This window comes from Onychomys torridus, chromosome 10 (genome assembly GCF_903995425.1).
Source record: "Onychomys torridus chromosome 10, mOncTor1.1, whole genome shotgun sequence".
Lineage (NCBI taxonomy): Eukaryota > Metazoa > Chordata > Mammalia > Rodentia > Cricetidae > Onychomys > Onychomys torridus.
In genome coordinates this window covers 7,666,999-7,683,575 of record NC_050452.1, presented here as the reverse complement: position 1 = coordinate 7,683,575, position 16,577 = coordinate 7,666,999, and the positions used below count along the sequence as shown (strand labels likewise).

Below are 16,577 nucleotides of genomic sequence, written 5' to 3'. Positions count from 1 at the left end.
TTTATGTGATTAGCTCACTTACAAAAAGAAACATGTGTCAAGCACCTGTGTGAATAATCCTAATTTCTGTCAGTTGTTTTCTCAAGTAAACATGTTCTTCTGCTTTGCAGTCAGCCCAAGTAGCTCCTAACTCGGCTATACAGATGCCTTCCCTCCAGACAGATGTATACTGGTGTGCACCCCAAGTGCTGAGGACTATCATTAGAATCCAGAAAAGGATGTATACCTGAGGGTTACTGCTTCATCAAGAACAAGTGAACCTACATTTTTTTCCCTTTCCTTTTTAACTATGAGTGCATGGTACTAGAAAAATAACGGTACAGTTTGCTGTGTCTGCTACGATCGGGGACATAAAGCTCAACAATCTTGCACACCATTGCCTTTTCACATTCTGGACAAACCTTGACATGTAGAAAAAGTGAGTAACATCTCAGTATTGTCTTTAAACTTGCTTCACCTTGCAGGCCTTTTAAAGAGTCTCCAGAACTCTTTCTAAGGCAGATAAAGTATCAGTAATATGAGCATAGATACTAACATTCAAATAAACTTCTACATCTCAGTTTGGACCTGAAACTGAAACTATCGGGCGACACACAAATCTCACCACAAAATAAGCAACAGATTGGTTTTTTTTACCTAAAGTGGGAATCTCACAATCTTTATTCTCCTTAATGTTCCTTTTAACATATTTTATCAACCAGTTGAAAATGTGAACATCACAATGAACTGAAATGTCCACCTCTTCCCAGCGCTGGGCATCCATAGATAAGTATTCAGCAAAGTACTTCATTTCTGATATCAAAAGATCTCGTGGGCAAATAAAATCTTCTTTCAAGTTTTTTGCTTCATCACATACGTGGATCACCATGTTTGGCCTTCATAAAAAGCGTCACACACAAATGAGGTTATTAGAGTGAGAAGAGGAGGCAGAATACTGACATTTAGTAGCAGTAAGAGAACAAGATGGTTCTGAAGATTTGGACCACAAAAATCTATTTTATAGGGTTTGATGTTCAGAATTTCTTGTTTCTTGTCTATCTGATTGTACCTCAGATTGGGATTAATTTTAGTAAGCTATTCACTTAATAAAGAAATAAAATATTGTTATTAAAGAACTAATACTTTTACATGGCTTCAATTTTATTGTTCAAGTTTCAATTCCCGAACAATTGAATAATAGTCTTTGATTCTTGTGTAATGACTAACATCTGTACACTTTTGAAAAAGGAAAAACATCTAAAATGATTCCTTGAACAATCAAATTAAAAACCAGTATCACTTACTTGAGCATCAACAATGTTTGGGTCTAGGCATTCATGCAATATGTGTTAATAAGTATGGTGACAAGAATTCTTAAGACTATGTGCTTATTTACACAAAATAATTTAGCAAATTTAGATTATACATCTGGAAGTTTGCTTCAAAAACTACATACTCCTTGAATTTACCTTCTTTGAAAGAGATGTATTTTGCTAGGCATGGCAGCTCATGTGTATACTCCTAGGGCATGAGAATCTGAAGCCATAGGGATTACCATCAGTTGGAGGCCAGTCTGTACTATACAGTAGATACCAGGCCTTCCTTTTTGTCTCAAAATGCAAAAGTCAAATAAAAAAGAAAAAGCAGGGGGAGGGCTATAGCTCAGCTGGTAAAGCAGATGGAGCTGCATTCCTAGAATCCATTTTTAAAAGCACAGTGTGCTGGGGAGACCAAGGCAGGCAGATCCTTAGGACTGGGCCACATCCAGCCTTGCCTATCTGGAAAGTTCTAGGACAACAGAGAAAATGAATCATCTGGCTTCCACACATGCACCTTCACATACACAAACATAATCCCTAAAAACAAACAAACAAATAAAAAAAACTAAAACCCCAAAACAGTATGATGCACTGTCTTCATACCATTACAAAAAGGGAATAAATAGAAGAATAGTGTACTAAAAATGTGAACTACTTTGTGCTTAGTTCAATTTTACAAATTCCAAATACTAAGTAAGTGTTTCATATATAGGTGGGGTATAAGAAGAAGTATTATAATCAGTGTCCTATCAAAATCAAAACAGGGCCAACAAGATGGCTCAGTGGAAAGGGTGTTTGTTGCCAAGCTTGAAGACCTCAGTTTAGTCCTTGGGATCCACATGACAGTGGGAGAGATCAGATTCCTACCAACTGTGATTTCGTTTCCAAATTCATTTAGGTGGCACATGCTCACCATGGCACGCTCTTGCTAGTGGAGAGGGAAAGCTCAAGTTTTGGGCTACCTGGTTGGACTCAAAATAAGTTTTAAAAGGGCTGCAGACACTAGCTCAGTGGCTGAGTGTGTCCCTGGCACGTGCAATATCCTAGGCTCAATCCTCCATACAAGGAAAAGAGGAGAGAGGGGGAAAAAGGAACGTGGCATGTAGATGAATCCTGTGGTATGTGAACTTTATATTAATAAAACTGTTACTATAAATCTACCAAAATTAGAGGTGCTGAAAAAAATTTTATAGATGACAAAAATGTTTTCCATTTTCATTAGGTAATAGTTATATGGTATACTATATGTCAAAACAAAGTAAATATTTACTATGCATGCAATTTATTGTATAGGAAATACACAGAACAAAACAAAATTATCAAAACTTGAAGCATACTGAAATACATTCTGATTTTTAAATATTTGTAAAGCAACTATATTAAAATATATATCTAATCTCATTAATAAAGTTAAAGAACTAATTACTTAGAGGTTTTCTTTGGGCATTGAAATTTACTTCCCAAATTATGTTATTTCTAATTTTTAAAAATATGTAAATTAATTTTTAAGAATGAAAAACCTCCATAACTTATAAACAACACAAGCAAGTAATATGTTTAGGTATTATGTTTTTTGTTGTTGTTCAACACAGATGAATCTGATTCCAATTCTTCAGCAACTGTGTAATATAAAATTCCTAAAGTGTGGAAACTGATACACATAATCACCAATCAATACTTTTACGGTTAAAGGTAATACTAATATGAAATCTTATCTAGCAAACGAGCGGCCTCCTACCCTTCAGATTCTTCAGTCTTTTCTCCAGCATTACGAGGAGTACAATTTTCTCTTTCTGAAGAGCAAGCCCTTGTGGAAGCTATACTATGTCTTCCTTAAATACAGAAACAGACACACACACAAAAGGGGTGGGTGGTTAGCATTTCCAGCTGAGAATGGGTTTTTACTTATGGAATGGTAACAAGGTAAACACATGGTTTCCAAGGCCAGTTAAAGATGATATTTGTCAGGGGGCATGTCTCATCTTAATGTTAATATTTTAAAGGCAGTACAAAAGTGAATCACAAACTGCTAATGTGACAGTGAGCATTCTCAAAAGATGTGGTATTCCAAACTAAGCCAAGTGTTCAAAAGCACAGCACAGCCTCTTCTTCCCGAAGTACATTTCTATTTCAATATTCTGACTGCGGCTGAAATGAAAGCAACTCATTCTGAGGACTTCTAAACCAGTGACTTCCAAATGTAACTCCAGAAAACACCTCTTCAACCTTGTCACTGTGCCACTCGAATCTGTTAACTGCAGTAAAGAATGGCTGTAAAAAAAAGATTATGTAAGAGATGAGCAAGATTCTATCTTTTTTTTTTTTTTTAAAGTAGCTTGGCATGGTAGCATGTCTATAATCTCAGCAGTTGGGAGGCAGTGGTAGGTGGATCTCAGTGAGTTCTAGACTAGTCTGGTTTAAACAGTAAGTTCTGTAGAGCTAGGCTACACAGAGAGATTCTGTTTCAAAAACAAACAAATAGAGTAAGTGAATAAATAACTATTTTAAAAAGTGTCCAAGCATGGTGGTACATGCTTTTATCCTAGCACTTGGGAAGATCAGGTGTTCAAGGTCATCCTCAACTACATAATGAGTTTGAGTCAGCCTGGGCTACATGAAAAAATAAAAATGAAAAACAGGTCAGAGTACAGCTGGACTTAAAACTCAGATTTGATTTAGTTGGGAGAAGAAAACTTTATTATTCTTTAAGTGGAATATCTGCAAATAAACTATGAGTACAGAAGAGAAAATGGAATATAAATGTGCTATAAAATGTCCATGTTAGGGCTGGGGAGGTAGCTCAGTGGTAGAGCACTTGCCTAGCAAGCACAAGGCCCTGGGTTCCGTCCTCAGCTCTGGCAAAAAAAAAAAAAAAAGTCCATGTTAAATCCACTTAAAATAAGTAAATGAAGACTAGGAATACAGTTCAGCTGGTCGAAGGCTTATCTAGCATGAGAACTACATAAACTGGGTGTGTGTGGTGATATACCTCATCTGAGTACAGTGATACACCCCATCTCTCAGTACAGTGATACAGTCCATCTCTCAGTACTTGGGAGATGGGAGGCAGGAAACTCAAAAGTTCAAGGTCTTTCTCAGCTACATACTGAGTTCAAGGTCAGCCTGGGTTACATGACACCCTTTTTCAAAAACCAAAATTACAGCAAATAAACAATATGTAAAAAACTAGGTTGAAAACTAGAGTAAATAATTTTGATACACTTAACGTTTTTTTAGAAATATTACTTAACCTACATATTTACAGTTAAGGTTTTTGAAAAACAACAAAGACAATGAGAAGTTTTAACTTTCACAAAGAAAAATACTAACAGATTTTTACACAAGTATTTAAGTTAGCCTTTAAACTAAGAAAGAAAGGTTGACTAGAATATACAATTGTAGAATTTCCATTAGGACAGTACTACATTTTATTTTATAACCTTACCTGCTTTGGAAACTGTATCTTGATCAACTGGAGTCTCTTGAAAATCTGCTTGTGTTTCCAGAAGTGAAGATTTAATGTAAGTGGCTAAAGACTCAACAGGACCCTCCCCAGCCGCCATTAAGGGGTTATACTGGTTGTCAACAGGCGAGCTTCCGCTGCTCCTCAGCTCATCAAACCGTTTTGCACACTGCGATGATATAAAATGGTAAAAATGGAGGCTAAATTAAAAAAACACTTGATATGAAAATGCCAGATGGTACTTCCTGTGCTAACCAGAAAAGATTAAAAAGCACATAATGGTTTTATATAAGCTTACTATCTTAATACATAATATTATCATTGAGTAATATTATAAGAGTAACCACTAAGTAATCATGAATGAAATGAAATACTGTTGAATGATCTTATAGGAGAGACGATATATTTATTCATAGTTCTGAATAATCAACTTCAATCATTAAGGTTATGAAACTAGGTATAAGGCAAAGTAAAAAAGATTAATAGAAAAAAAAGATATTTTCTTGCCTTCCATTTAAAGATGCTTTATTTTAAAATTATCTTAGATTTATTTATTTTATTTGATGTGTATAATGTTTTCCCTGCATGTATGTATGTATATCACATGAGTGCCTTTTGTGCACCCCCACAAGCCAGAAGAGGGTGTTGGATCCCCCAACCTATGAAGTTATAGGTGGTTATGAGCCTCTGTGTGAGTGCTGTAACAGAACCCGGGTCCTTTGCAAGAGCAGCAGGTACTCTCAACCAGAAGCCATCTCTCCGGTCCCCAAAGATACTTTTCTATAGAGTGTGTGTGTGTGTGTGTGTGTGTGTGTGTGTGTGTGTTAATTTGTTGGGGTAACATCAGCAGAATTTGTATATTTCAATATGTAAAATTCTTCAATTTAATTTTTTTCTCCTTTAAAAGTCAGAGTAGGGGCTGGAGAGATGGCTCAGAGGTTAAGAGCACGGGCTGCTCTTCTAGAGGTCCTGAGTTCAATTCCCAGCAACCACATGGTGGCTTACAACCATCTGTAATGAGATCTGGTGCCCTCTTCTGGCACACAGGCAGAATACTGTATACATAATAAATAAATAAATCTTAAAAAAAAAAAAAAAAAAAGTCAGAGTAGGGGCTGGAAAGATGGCTCAGTGGTTAAGAGCACACTGACTATTCTTCCAGAGGTCCTGAGTTCAATTCCCAGCAACCACATGGTGGCTCATAACCACCTGTAATGAGATCTGGTGCCCTCTTCTGGCCTGCAGGGACATATGCAGGCAGAACACTATATGTATAATACAGCTTTAAAAAAAAAAAAAAAAAAAGAGTAGAATTTGTTTTTAAAAATGTGTTAACTCAGAGCTGGAGAGATTGCTCAGTGATTAAAGAGCACTGGCTCTTTCTTTTCTTTCTTTTTTTTTTTAAGATTTATTTATTTATTATGTATACAGTGTTCTTTCTGCATGTATGCTTGCAGGCCAGAAGAGGGCGCCAGATCTCATTTGGTTGTGAGCCACCATGTGGTTGCCGGGAACTGAACTCAGGACCGCTGGAAGAGCAACCAGTGCTCTTAACTTCTGAGCCATCTGTCCAGCCCCTTGGTTCTTTCAAAGATCCAGGTTCAATTCCCATGACCCACATAGCAGCTCACAATCATCTGTTAATTCCAGTCCCAGGGCCTCCAAGGGTACCAGGCAAATGGTACACACACATACAGACAAAACATCTATAGACCTAAAGTATTTCAATAAAATAAAAACTCCTTAACTCAAAGGAATCACGTTTATATGTTCTTAAAGAGTAAAGATTATCTTTATTACCCATATTTCCCTTTGATATGCATCTGTTATTAGTTGACAATATTAGCAAGTAAAATACTTGGCTTTTATTTTTGTATTAACTGTGTTTCCACCAGGAGTAATATCTAATTCTCTTATTATCTAAGTATTAACCAGGCCTGATATTGCTTAGCTCTGGAGATCTGGGCATGTTCTGAGTGCTATGACCACAGATTTAACCTTAACCTAGGATTAGGAATTGAACCCAAAGTTGGCGCCACTAAGCAATATTCCTAGCCCTGATAACATCTAGTTCCAATTTCCAAGAGAAGAGAAGCAACTCCAGGAGGCCCTCATTTGTTTTCTCTCTTTCCCATCTCTTCTATAGCCTGTCACAGGCTGCTGGTGCTGTTGTACTAAGGATTATCCAGGGCCTCAGACATCCTAGGGAAACACTCTACCTATGGAGATGCCAAAGCTGCCAAGGAGGCCACAGAAGGAAGCAAAATTGATGGAAAGAAAATGATCTCGGACTAGGTCAAGCCTAATGGTAAAAGTGGCCTCACAATCACAGTGGAGGCCATGGAGAAGGTGGTGGTGGGGGAATGGGGGCTACAAAGAAAGAAGGGAAGCTCTAATCTTTGTGTTTCTTTTTAGTCCTGTCCTTGTCTTACCCTCTTCCATTTGAAAGAAATGTCTTCATTGTCACCCACTGGATGGCAGAGCCTACCGAGGGCATTTCAAGACTGGTCCTGTGGCCTGTTTGTAGTCAACCACACATAGACAACATTTTATGACACATACCCTGCTGAGTTTGACTTAATATCCATACATATTTTTAAAGGAGATAAATGATAGCCATGACTTTTCTTGTGAAGTTTTGAGCTTATATTTGAATAATTTCCGTTTCATCTCATGTACAGAACCATTTTTTTTATACAAATAGTTTTTATTGTTTGTTTGTTTCAGGATTGAAAAGAGGGAATGTTTTACCATGATTTTTACTTCAGTGGCAGTAAGACAAATGTCTTAAAAAAAAGTCCTAAACTCAAGGAAGAAAACTCAGCACCAGAAGTCAGTCAGTGATAATGAAACCATCAGTGGAATTACTACATACTGTAATTCCCGTGCTCCAGAGGCCGAGGCAGGAGGCTCTTTATGAGTTCCAGGACAGCATGGGCTACATAGTGAGTTTTACATATGGCGGCACACTCTTATAATCCCAACACTTTGGAGATTAAGGCAGAAGATAGTCTAGCCTGGGTTAGGCTGAAAATTTTCATATAAAAAACAAAGACAAGGCTGGGCGGTGGTGGAGGCGCACGCCTGTAATCCCAGCACTCGGGAGGCAGAGGCAGGTGGATCTCTGTGAGTTCAAGTCCAGCCTGGTCTACAGAGCTAGTCCAGGACAGGCTCCCAAGCTACAGAGAAACCCAGTCTCAGGAAAACCAAAAAACCAAAACCAAAACCGATAGGTGGTGGTGGTGGTGGTGGTGGTGCACGCCTTTAATCCCAGCACTCGGGAGACAGAAAAAGGCAGATCTCCAGGTTTGAGGCCAGCTTGGTCTACATGGTGAGTTCCAGGACAGCCAGGGCTACATAGAGAAACCCTGTCTCAAAAAACAAACAACAACAACAACAACAAACTGAAGTTTGCTGGGTGGTGGTGATGCACACCTGTAATCCCAGCATTCGGGAGGCAGAAGCAGGTGGATCTCTGTGAGTTCAAGGCCAGCCTGGTCTACAGAGCTAGTCCAGGACAGGCTCCATAGCTACAGAGAAACCCTGTCTCGAAAAACCAAAAAAAAAAAAGACTAAAGTTTATGATTCTCAAACTAGTATTCATGAATGAATTACAAGCCTATGTTTTCCCTAAAGAATCCTTAAACTTTGACTCTGAGCATAAAATTAATACAATCAACTAGGTTATCAGGATGACTAAGTTATCAGTATTTCAGAGCCCATTTACTTTTCTCCTTAAAATTTAATTCATACCATTCATCACGGCTGGTGGTGGTGCACTCAGGAGGCAGAGGCAGGCAGAGCAGCCTTGTTCTCACATCATCCGCCTTCTCTCAGCACTAATGTCTTTCTCTCTACTAAGTTCTTTCTCTATTGCTGTCTTTTTTTCCCTTAGTGATGGGCATTTAAAAAATACTATTATAGGGTTGGGGATTTAGCTCAGTGGTAGAGCGCTTGCCTAGCAAGCATAAGGCCCTGGATTCGATCCTCAGCTCCACATACAAAAAAATAAAAAATACTATTATTTACTTGTTTATTTATTTAGACAGGGTTTCTCTGTATAGCCGTGGCTGTCCTGGAACTTGCTCTGTAGACCAGGCTGGCCTTGAACTCAGAGATTCTCCTGCTTCTGCCTCCAGAGGGCTGAGATTAGACTCAATTTCCAGAGGATCTGATGCCCTCTTCTGGTCTCCTTGGGCACTATGCAAATATGATGCACAGACATACATGCAGACAAAACACTCATACACACAAAATTTAAAAATATAAAAAAATAAAAAAACTGTAAAAAATTTTTCACTTAAGTGTTCTTTAAATCCCACATTTTGGGGGGTTCCGTTTGTAGTGTTGCTGTTGTCTTTTGTTTTTGGAGGTATCTGGGGGTTGTTACTCACCTCTTTGGGTGTCAATCCAGGCACAAGCCTTGCCACAGTTTCCCAGTTGATGGTCTGAGGGATTCCAATTAATGGATAAAGGATCATATCCAATACCATTTGGTTATTATTATTCAGGAAATTATTGTTTTCTGGATACCCACGACTCATCTTTTGAAGCTAGAAATAGGGAAAACACAGTTTTATTTACATCTAAAATTCAGATGTTTTCAGAATATTGGAGACTATAGTTACAGTTCATTCCTAAAAATTACCTGTCACTATATAAAGAAAAGTAAAACTGACCTAAAACAAACACAGAAAATCTATCCAAAACCTCTTACAACATAAAAGCTTCAGGATTTTATGACTTGATAGATGGGCACATAAAAGGATGGACAGATGGATTAAATATGTAATAAAAAGGCAGAATCTTAATGACAGAATCCAGGTAGCAGGCATTTGGGTGTTTACTACAAATTTCTTTCTGACTCTGCTATATGTTAAAACATTTTTCCAAATAAAATGCCCAATGAGTGTAATTTCTTTTCCTAAAACTCACTAATTTACGCCTGTTTATACAACTGACTATTCATGGATAATTCAATCAAACTGTGAAGAAAGTGAACATGTAGCTTGCTAAAAAAGATTATAATTTCATGCCATTCCTAAATAACTTCCCTCCTGTTTTTCCCTGAGTAAATGTTCATGGTACAAATAATGATGGTTGCATATACCAAACTTGTATAGACATAATAAAATGAAACTTAGCCTAGCAACTTAGCAGAGCAGTTAATGTGCCTATGGTTATTATAACTGAATCATTAACTATTAAGTAGTGGGGTTTTTTTTGTTTTTTGAAACAACTTCTCTTTGGAAAGTTCTTTCAGCCCTTCTTTTCTGAAGCAATGTGAAACTGACCTCATTGATCTGGCAGTGGATCCTGGCAGAAAAACTGATCATCATGTAAGCATCATAGTTACATTATTTTGGCCAAAAGCCAAAATGGAGCCATACCGTGGAGAGACAGAGGAGCCTGTAATGGCTATGAAAGAGGAGTTCTTCCTAATTTTACAATGATGGAAACAGGTTCAAAGGAGCTAAGTAATTGCTACAATGCCATGGAGCTAGGAAGATGGTTCTTTGCATTCTATATAAAAGCGTGGCAGGAGAGGTACTGAGCTGTAGATGCTGGCTTAGGATGGAAAAGGCAGGTTCAAACAGATCGCAGAGCCAGTTATATCTCAATGAAACAACTGTCAGAGCTCTGGCTCCTGAGGTGGGCTGAGGATATTATAAAAAGAAAGAAATGAAACAGAAATTACCCATCTAAAGTTAAGCTGTTTTAGGAAGGTCTTTATGTCAACCAATTTAAGACACACTATTTTATCCAAGCATTTACAAACACTCCATTATGTGTCAGGTAGTGTAGCTCAAGTTGGAACAAAATTATAGGAAGAAACAATGAGGAAGGCTTATGGCTAGTCACATTTATAGTTTAAAGGGCATTAGTTTTTAGATTGGCAATACCACTTGAAAATATAAGCTGCTCTGCAGAAAACCTGGCACAATGTAGAGCAAAGATCACGGACAGACCAAGAGCAGTGTGCCCAGATCCTGGAGGTCTGGTTTGCATTCTGGCATCATTACATGCCAGTCAGGGTAAGCCACCTAAACTTGTGGAACTGCAGCATTAAAGTTAGATGAAAAGCCTTATGACCAACAGTGCAGAGAGAACAAAAGGGGTCACTTTGTGAAGGTCCTCTGGAGATAGTAAAAGCACCTCACAAATGAGACATGATGTATAAAGACAGTATGTACTTCCTAGAGCTGTGAGAGTGGAAATGGAGAAGCAAGTCAGCAAGAACTGGACAGTAGTTTACACAAAACACTGCCACGGGACATCAAATGGTAGCCAAGGTAAGACACCTATGTGTTTACACGGGCATTAAAACGCAACAGGGCCTTGAGAGATGGCTCAGCAGTTACGAGTACTTGCTGTTATTGAGTAAGACCTCGGTTTGGTTCCCAGCAGCCAAGTGGTTTCTTACAACTGTCCATAACTCCAGTTGCAGGGACTGCAACGCCCTCTTCTGGCCTTCATGGGCACTGGGCATGTATATGATACACATCAACACACACAAGCAAACACACATAAAATAAAAATGAACAAATCTAAAACACGGAAGAAACACAACACTCCGCACTCTAAAGTCATAGCTTCAGAGATGTACCTTATTGAAGGATCTGTACAGTGTAGTAGTTACGAGTATAGATTCTGACGTGAAACCATCCAACTGTACCTCCTGGTTCTACCAATAAGGTATTACCTAGTTCAAATCATCTGTGTCTCAATTTCCTCATCTGTAAAACAAAGGTGAAGTCGTAGGTGGCAGCTGCATTTCCAGGACACTTTAGACGGGACTGTCACTGGTCTGTGTGAGCACTAGATGATCGGAACAGTAGTATTAGCATTTCTGAGATCTTTGGATTAAGCAGATTCATAAAGATTAACAAACCATAAAACAAAGCATGTTGCTAGTGAAAGGGATAAAGTGTGCTATGGACACTCACCCCGTTCACCATTTCTAGCAGTGCGACCTGGGGCTTCAACTGTCTCAGCTATATGAAAAATAACAACAACCTTTAAGATTACTGTGAGAATTAAATAATACCATTAAAGCACCCAGCACAGTGTCTGGATGCAAAATGTGCAAGACAATTTAGCACAACCATTATTTATCCTTACTCTGCTCTGGCCATTATTGACATAAACATTTTTCAAGAACTAGCTGACTCACTTAGAAATAATTGCCCAGGACAGAATTTCATTTTTGTCTTGTTCTGTAGCCCAGGCTAGCTTCTACTTCTTGATTCTCCTGCCTTGGTCCCTAGAGCATAGGGATACAGGTGTGTACTGACACACCCAGCTCTTAGGCTGGGCCTTCTATTGTTCATTCCTCAGAAGGACCAGCAAAGCAGACAGTGACAAAAAAAAAAAAAAAAAAAAAAAAAAAAAAATCTGCTGGGTTAATGACGTCACAAAACTTCAGGAAACTTAATGTCTCTTTTGGAACCCACTCCAAGTAGAAGACCCACAATCTATGAGACTATGTAAGTGTCCACAATGTACAAAAATCAATGTGGCAATCTTAATTTGCAGTGAACAAAACACTGTTCTCTACTTACATGGACAATATATGGATCCCTTTCCTTAGCACATGATTTGGAAAAGGGTGTTTATAATTTGCTGGGACCTTAGTAGACATTTAGGATCCAGGAATGTAGATGAGTTCTTGCCTAATGTGTGAGGTCCTGTGTTTTATGCCCAGCACTTGAAAAAATAAAAATAAAAGCAACAAAACAGTCTCAAGTTTAATAATTCAGGTGTGATCTTTCCTGTTGACACAACTGAATCTTCCCAAGCAAGGGAAACACTATTCTGTATTCTAGCTAAATTAATCTATAAGAAAGTTTCCTTTAGGGTCTGAATGTAAGTATGAAAGGTAAAGCACTGACGAGCAATCTTTAATAAAGCATACAGTCCCTCAGAACAGCTCGTACATGCATCTCATTCTGGAAAAAGGTATGAACATAAGAAAAATTATGACCAAAAGAAAATATTTAAAGCTTAAAATTATCCTCTCATGCATGATAAAATACCATATGTTAAAAGTGTTTAAGGCATAACGTATTTTTTACCCCAAATCAAAAATGCTATTGTTTAACACATTACACTTTTAAAGAATATAACTTATTTCCTTATTTTGGCTTATTCACTTGCACAAACATGGCAATCTAAGTCGCTTTCTTTGTCCATGACAAGAATCTGCTTTTCATGTTTCAACGAAAAGGGGGGCTCCTGATTTTTTCCCTAGGCAGAGGCAGGAGTGGAAGGAAGTGGGCATCGGCAGGTGGAAGGCCTCTGGGACGCTGTTAACACAGGCTCATCCCAAACTAGGAGAACAGACTTCCTGACCCTGGTCCAGAAACGAGAACCGAGGCGGTTGGCTGCTTCTCAAGGACGCAGCATCGCTTCCCACCCGGGTAAGCAGCCCTTCTGACCCCCGGTCCGAGGCTCCCTGCGCGGCGCGTCCTCCGGGCCCGGATTCCGCGGCGTGGGCGCCGAGACCGGGCGCGGGCTGGAGAGGGGCAGACAAAGGCGTCCGACAGGAGCCAGGCGGGACGACGAGGGCCGGGAGTCCGGCGGCCGAAGCTGGGCTCCGTCACCGGGCGCGCGCGGGACCCGCTGCTGGGCGGCGGCGGGCCGGGGCCGAGGGCTGCGCCCGGGCGTCCGCGGGCTTCCGGGGGCCCCGCACGGCCCGCCGGGACGGGGCAGCGGTGCTCCGGGCCCTCGCCCCACCCCCAGCTCCCGCCTGGGTGCCCCAGCCTCGCAGCGTCCCCCTCACCTCCACGGGGCCGCGGCGGCCCTCACTGCGCCCGGGTCACCTGCAGCGGCCGGCACCGCCCGCGCTCGCGCCCACAACAGCGCCCCAGCCCGGCTCAGGCGGCCGCACCCGCCCCGCACGGGGCCGAGGGGCGGAGCTCCAGCTGCCAGGCCAATCGCAGGCTAGCGACGCAGCGGGAGAGCCAATGAGCGAAGAGCTCCTGCGGGCGGGAGGGTGCGGTCCAGCGCGCAGCCCACCTCTTCGCCTAGCCCGCTCCTAACCCTGCCCGCTCGGGCTTGTCCTCCCGGGCCTGTCGCACTGCAGCGTCCCCACCCTCTCAGCGTCCTGTCTCTTAGCAACTGGATCCTCAGCGCTTGAGCTCAGATGACCATCGCAGAGTGCACCAGAGGGAAATGTGGGAGATAAAGGGAGCTCGAATTAAAGAATGGAGTAAATATTTATTTCCGTGGCAGTCATTTTGGTGTAAGCTGCTTAGGTAAAACAGAAAAATTATATGATCTGATAGGGCGTTGACTGGCAGTTAGAAACATATTATGAACTGGAAAGCTGGTGACTTCTCAGATTATGTTGTGGAAAATGACATCAGTGTTAAATTGGAAGACTGTAAATCTTAGATCTGAAGGAAGCGGATTAAAGGCCAGAATGTGACTTTATGTTGACTATCACTCCTTGGTTTTGGCAAGATTCAAAACGGTGTCCACCAATAAACCCGTTGGTAAGCAGAGATTTAAGAGAACGGAACTTTGCTGTTGGAACCCCAATGTGATACCAGTTTCTGTTGCTTCACACAGTGATACACATGCAATGTCACTTTGGACAGTGTTTTCTTCAACACTTTGATATTTTCATTCTTTGGGGGACAGGACAGTCTCAACTCTCTATGTAGCTGATGACTTCAAACTCCAGCTTTTTCTTTGTCTCTTTTAGGTACATCCTGATCCACCCTGCCTCCACCTTGCAAGTGCTGGGACTACAGACATTCAGCACCATACGCAGCTCACTTTCATCTTTTCTAGAGCATACTTTTACAAAAAACGGTCCTTGAGAGTGATTTATTTATTCTTTTAAATTTAAACCTCAACTAGCTAGGTTTAGGACCCAGGGATGTAGATCAGTTGGTAGAGTGCTCGCCTAACACACAGGAAGCCCCATGTTTACTCCCCAACACTGAAAACCAAAGAAAGGAGCCTAGAACTACATGGGTCCAGAACATCTATGAATGCTGCTCAACACAAAATCATGGAGCATGATTTTTGCCATTTTTTGAAAGTGGTGTAGCAGGAATCTTGAAAGTTCATATTAATAAAATCAAACCTGAGGCCAGTTATTGGGGTGACTGCTGGAAGATCAGAGAGACAGAATAAACCACAGCTACCTCACCTTGCCACTTCCTCAGCTGATCCTGTTTCCTCAGATTGGAATCGTCTCAGCCCTCATCCAGAATGAATCTCAGCTGAACTGTGCTGTTCAAAGCCTAAAAGCTTAACCAGCCAAATGCTTCTAGTTTCTGGTCTTCACGCCTTATGTATCTTTCTCTTTCTGCTGTCACTCCCTGGGATTAAAGGCGTGTGTCACCGTGCTTGGCTGTATCCTTGAACGGATGGATTTCTGCCTCTGGAATGCTAGGATTAAAGGCGTGTGCTACCACTGCCTATCCTCTATGTTAAATATTGTGGTTGGTCTGTCTCTGACCCCAGGTAAGTTTATTAGGGTGCACAATATTTCAGGGAACATAATACCACCACAAAGTGGTTTGCTCAGTTTTTGAGCATCAGTTTTGCAGATAGATGACAAAGTTGTGTTGCAATGTCAAAAGGGTGGGAATGTACATTAGTATAGTCATTGTGAAAAACCATGTGTGTAAAATCCAACCCCCAAAAAGAAGAGGCAACTACCATGTAACCCCAGAAATCCTGTTACTGCGTATGTATCTCAAGGAAAATGAAACAATACATCAAAGAGGTGTCCCCACTCTCATGCTCGCTCCTGCATTCCTGTATTATTTACAGAGCCTAAGGCGCTCACTCAAGTGTCCCGCTATGGATGAATAGGTTAAGATAATGTGGTCCGTGTACATAACAGAAGAGAATCATTAGGTGCTGAAGAGCTGACTCAGCACCTGCAGCCCTTACAAAAGAGCTGAGTTGTTCCCAGCCAGCATCCACATGGTGGCAGGGGGATTTGACACCTCCTTCTGGCATTCCTGGGCAAACATGGTACACTTACATGCATGCAGACAAAACACTCATACACATAAAATAAAAATGAATACTAAAAAAGCCACGCATAAGCCAGGCAGGGATGGTGCACACCTTTAATCCCAGGCAGAGGAAGGTGGATCTCTGTGAGGTCAAGCAAGCCTGGTCTACAGAGTGAGTTCTAGGACAGCCAGGACTGTTTCACAGAGAAACCCTTTCTCAAAAAAACAGGAAGAAAGCCCATGCATAATGGTGCACACCTTTAACCCTAGCACTCAGGAGGCATTTAAAATGTTTGAGTTTTCTGTAATGAACCATGACCACACCTAACAATGATTTTTGAAGTCTCCAAAAGGATGATGGAGCCCCAAGAGTTTTGATCCCCAAAGCAATCATATTTAACCTCTTCATTGGTGTGTGTGTGTGTGTGTGTGTGTGTGTGTGTGTGTGTGTGTGTGAGAGAGAGAGAGAGAGAGAGAGAGAGAGAGAGAGAGAGATATGCGTGTGGGTATGTGTACATTTTGTATGCAAGTGTGTGTCATGTGTGCATGTGCATGCACAGATAGAGGCCAGACACACATGAGCTTCTTCCTCAGTCCATCTCCACCTTTTGTATGAGGCATGGTCTCTCACTGAACCTGGAGCTCATTGGTTGGCTAGACTGGCTGCCAGCAAGCTCCAGAGATCAGCTGTCTGTGTCCAACATCCCTACCTCCAGTGCTGGAGTTTCAGACACTGGGGATCAGACTCCTGTTCTCATGCAAACACTTTCCAACTGAACATCCTCCCCAGATCTGCTTCTTCTGTTTGTTTTTTTTTTTGTTTGTTTGTTTCTT

The 16,577-nt window shown here is 40.9% G+C and overlaps 1 protein-coding gene across 9 annotated transcripts in view; it reads right to left on the bottom strand.

Moving 5' to 3' along the window:
* The window catches only part of Kiaa1841 (KIAA1841 ortholog), a 64,476-nt gene extending 50,813 nt beyond the window's left edge, over positions 1-13,663 (bottom strand). For 4 of the 9 annotated variants that reach the window (XR_004946075.1, XR_004946074.1, XM_036201386.1 and 1 more), the window contains exons 1-6: positions 13,544-13,663; positions 11,369-11,498; positions 9,156-9,314; positions 4,744-4,930; positions 3,037-3,130; positions 637-875 (exon numbers count right to left, since the gene is read on the bottom strand). Coding sequence is in view for 7 of the 9 variants with exons in the window: in XM_036201386.1 (XP_036057279.1) it covers positions 637-875; positions 3,037-3,130; positions 4,744-4,930; positions 9,156-9,305 (670 nt within the window). In the remaining 2 variants the exon portion in view is untranslated. Of the gene's footprint in view, positions 1-636; positions 876-3,036; positions 3,570-4,743; positions 4,931-9,155; positions 9,315-11,368; positions 11,499-13,199; positions 13,376-13,543 lie in introns of those variants that run through there. The other 5 variants (XM_036201385.1, XM_036201384.1, XM_036201388.1 and 2 more) reach the window with 5 other exon arrangements.
* Positions 13,664-16,577: the final 2,914 nt, after the last annotated feature.